We start from the raw sequence: 2,800 nt of genomic DNA on the forward strand, positions 1-2,800 counted from the left end.
AAATAGGAACACTTTTACACTGTTGGTGGGACTGTAAACTAGTTCAACCATTGTGGAAAACAGTGTGGCAATTCCTCAAGGATCTAGAACTAGAAATACCATTTGACCCAGCCATCCCATTACTGGGGATATACCCAAAGGATTATAAATCGTGCTGCTATAAAGACACATGCACACGTATGTTTATTGCAGCACTATTCACAATAGCAAAGACTTGGAATCAACCGAAATGTCCATCAGTGACAGACTGGATTAAGAAAATGTGGCACATATACACCATGGAATACTATGCAACCATAAAAAAGGATGAGTTCGTGTCCTTTGTAGAGACATAGATGCAGCTGGAAACCATCATTCTCAGCAAACTATCGCCAAGAACAGAAAACCAAACACCGCATGTTCTCACTCATAGGTGGGAATTGAACAACGAGATCACTTGGACACCAGGGCCTATTGTGGGGAGGGGGGAGAGGGAAATGGGGGAGGGTTAGCATTAGGAGATATACCTAATGTAAATGACGAGTTAATGGGTGCACACACCAACATGGCACATGTATACATATGTAACAAACCTGCACGTTGTGTACATGTAACCTAGAACTTAAAGTATAATAATAAGAAAAAATAATGCATTAGTAGGGTATATGAGTTACAACCAATGAACTAATATTGACACATTATCATTAAATTTATAGTTTACATTTAAAAAAAAAAGAAAAGGAGGCAATGCAAAAGCAAAGCAAACCTGGAATCATTTGTGTTTGTTGGCTGGTTGTGTCATTTATTTTTTAATGTTGAATCTGAGACGTAGGAGATGAAAAAGAGACACTAAAACCCAGGCTTTAGAACTGACAATTTCTGGAAGGAGGGGCAGAGACAAGGTTCGGAAGAAAAGAAATGAGAGCTCTGGAGAGAAGTTAGGCGAAAAGACTCAAGACTCATACACAAATACCTTGGCAAATCCCTCCTGAGTCACGAAGAGTAGTCACACCTGTAATTCCAGCACTTCAGGATGCCAAGGCAGGCAGATTACCTGAGGTCGGGAGTTCAAGACCAGCCTGGTCAACATGGCAAAATCCTGTCTCTACTAAAATACAAAATTAGCTGGGTGTGGTGGTGCATGCCTATAATCCCAGCTACTCAGGAGGCTGAGGCAGGAGAATCACTTGAACCTGAGAGGCAGAGGTTGCAAGATTGCACCCTGCACTCTAGCCTGGGCAATAGTATGAGACTCCATTTCAAAAAACAAAAAGTTATTATCCATACGCTTATTTTGTACTGCCTTTGTATCTTATCCCCACATTTATTGATAAATTATTATATGGCATCATTATTGTCTTTCCATCTTTGTATCACCTAAAAGATTACAGACTATGTTTCTCATTTAACAATGCATAGCATATTTTATGGGGAATGCAAAGGTGTCACCATATGTCAATTAACTGAACTAAGGTATAAAATTATTCAGCTCTGCTTTATTTAAAATAAAATAAATATTGCTAATTTTTAATGATTATCTAATTATTTGGCTTTCCTTTTGTTATAAATCTTGGTACATTTCCTACAATGACAAACAAGGGTGGTTGTACTTATGTTACTGAATTTAGGGTCCAAAACAGAAAAGACAGATGTAATATTTAAACTCTAAAGAGTAATTTTAATATTATGTGTGAAATTTTCTAGTATTTCAAAGGACATGTACTCTTCTAAAGATACCATCTAGGTGCAAGGTAAACTTGATAGTTAAAAGCAATGCATTTATTTATTTTATTTCAATAGTTTTTGCAGTACTAGTGGTTTTTGGTTACACGGATGAACTGTATAGTGGCCAAGTCTCAGATTTTAGTGCATCTGTCACCCAAGTACTGTACATTATACCCAGTATGTAGTTCTGTATGCCTCACCACCCCCTTCTGCAACATTTCCCCCTTCTAAAAGCAATGCTTTTAATCAGATTTAGCTGTGACTTTGGGGAAGTAAAATAAGTCCTTATATATATACTCATGTGATGAAAGAAAATAAAAATAAACCATACCTCATAGGACCCTGGTGAAGATTAACTTAGGTACTCCTGCACTATTTCATTTAATATTGTATGTTTTATGTAATAAGTGCCCAATAAAGGCCAAAGTGATATCTTTGATGATAATAGTGATGACAATAAGTTGATGGTATTTGGCAAATGTATCCTTGATAGACCCTTAAACATTTTTGAATTCATGTCCCTATCTCTGGCAGGAAAATTCCCGAATTGCAGTTCTTGAATCTGGGAGCTTGAGGATTCATAACGTACAAAAGGAAGATGCAGGACAGTATCGATGTGTGGCAAAAAACAGCCTCGGGACAGCATATTCAAAAGTGGTGAAACTGGAAGTTGAGGGTAAGGAGCTGCATTTGTTCCACTCACAGTGTGACCAGGGGTCTCACTCTCTACTGTGAAGGCTGCACTTGGGCTTGGGAGAGAATAGATGTGGGCAGCCCAGTTCCCTCAGTTGTTCCAGATATTAGGCCATAAGGTCAAGCCTATGATAAAAGAATAGGAAAACTGAAAAAGAGAGAAATTTTCACTAGTATAAAAGGTCATATTCCATTGATTACTCATAATCACTGGTAATTTTTACCAAACGGACTAAATTTACTGTAACAGTAAAATAATAGAAATCCATTTTAGAATGTCTTCCTGGTTTGGACAATTCTTCCCTCATTTACAAACTTGGGCACAACAATTTTAATCTTTTTCATCACATAGAACAACTTTAAAAAGATGTGATAAGGGGGAAAAAGTAGCTGTTTTCAGATA

General features: G+C 37.3%; 1 protein-coding gene across 4 annotated transcripts in view; it reads left to right on the forward strand.

Annotated features, from left to right (window-relative positions):
* The window catches only part of MUSK (muscle associated receptor tyrosine kinase), a 130,333-nt gene that overhangs the window by 28,785 nt on the left and 98,748 nt on the right, over positions 1 to 2,800 (forward strand). For all 4 annotated transcript variants that reach the window (XM_017870708.1, XM_017870709.1, XM_017870710.1 and 1 more), the window contains exon 5: positions 2,239 to 2,380. In XM_017870708.1, coding sequence (XP_017726197.1) covers positions 2,239 to 2,380 — 142 coding nt within the window. The remainder of the gene's footprint in view (positions 1 to 2,238; positions 2,381 to 2,800) is intronic.

The sequence above is a fragment of the Rhinopithecus bieti genome, unplaced genomic scaffold (assembly GCF_001698545.2).
Source record: "Rhinopithecus bieti isolate Rb0 unplaced genomic scaffold, ASM169854v2 scaffold_5719, whole genome shotgun sequence".
Lineage (NCBI taxonomy): Eukaryota > Metazoa > Chordata > Mammalia > Primates > Cercopithecidae > Rhinopithecus > Rhinopithecus bieti.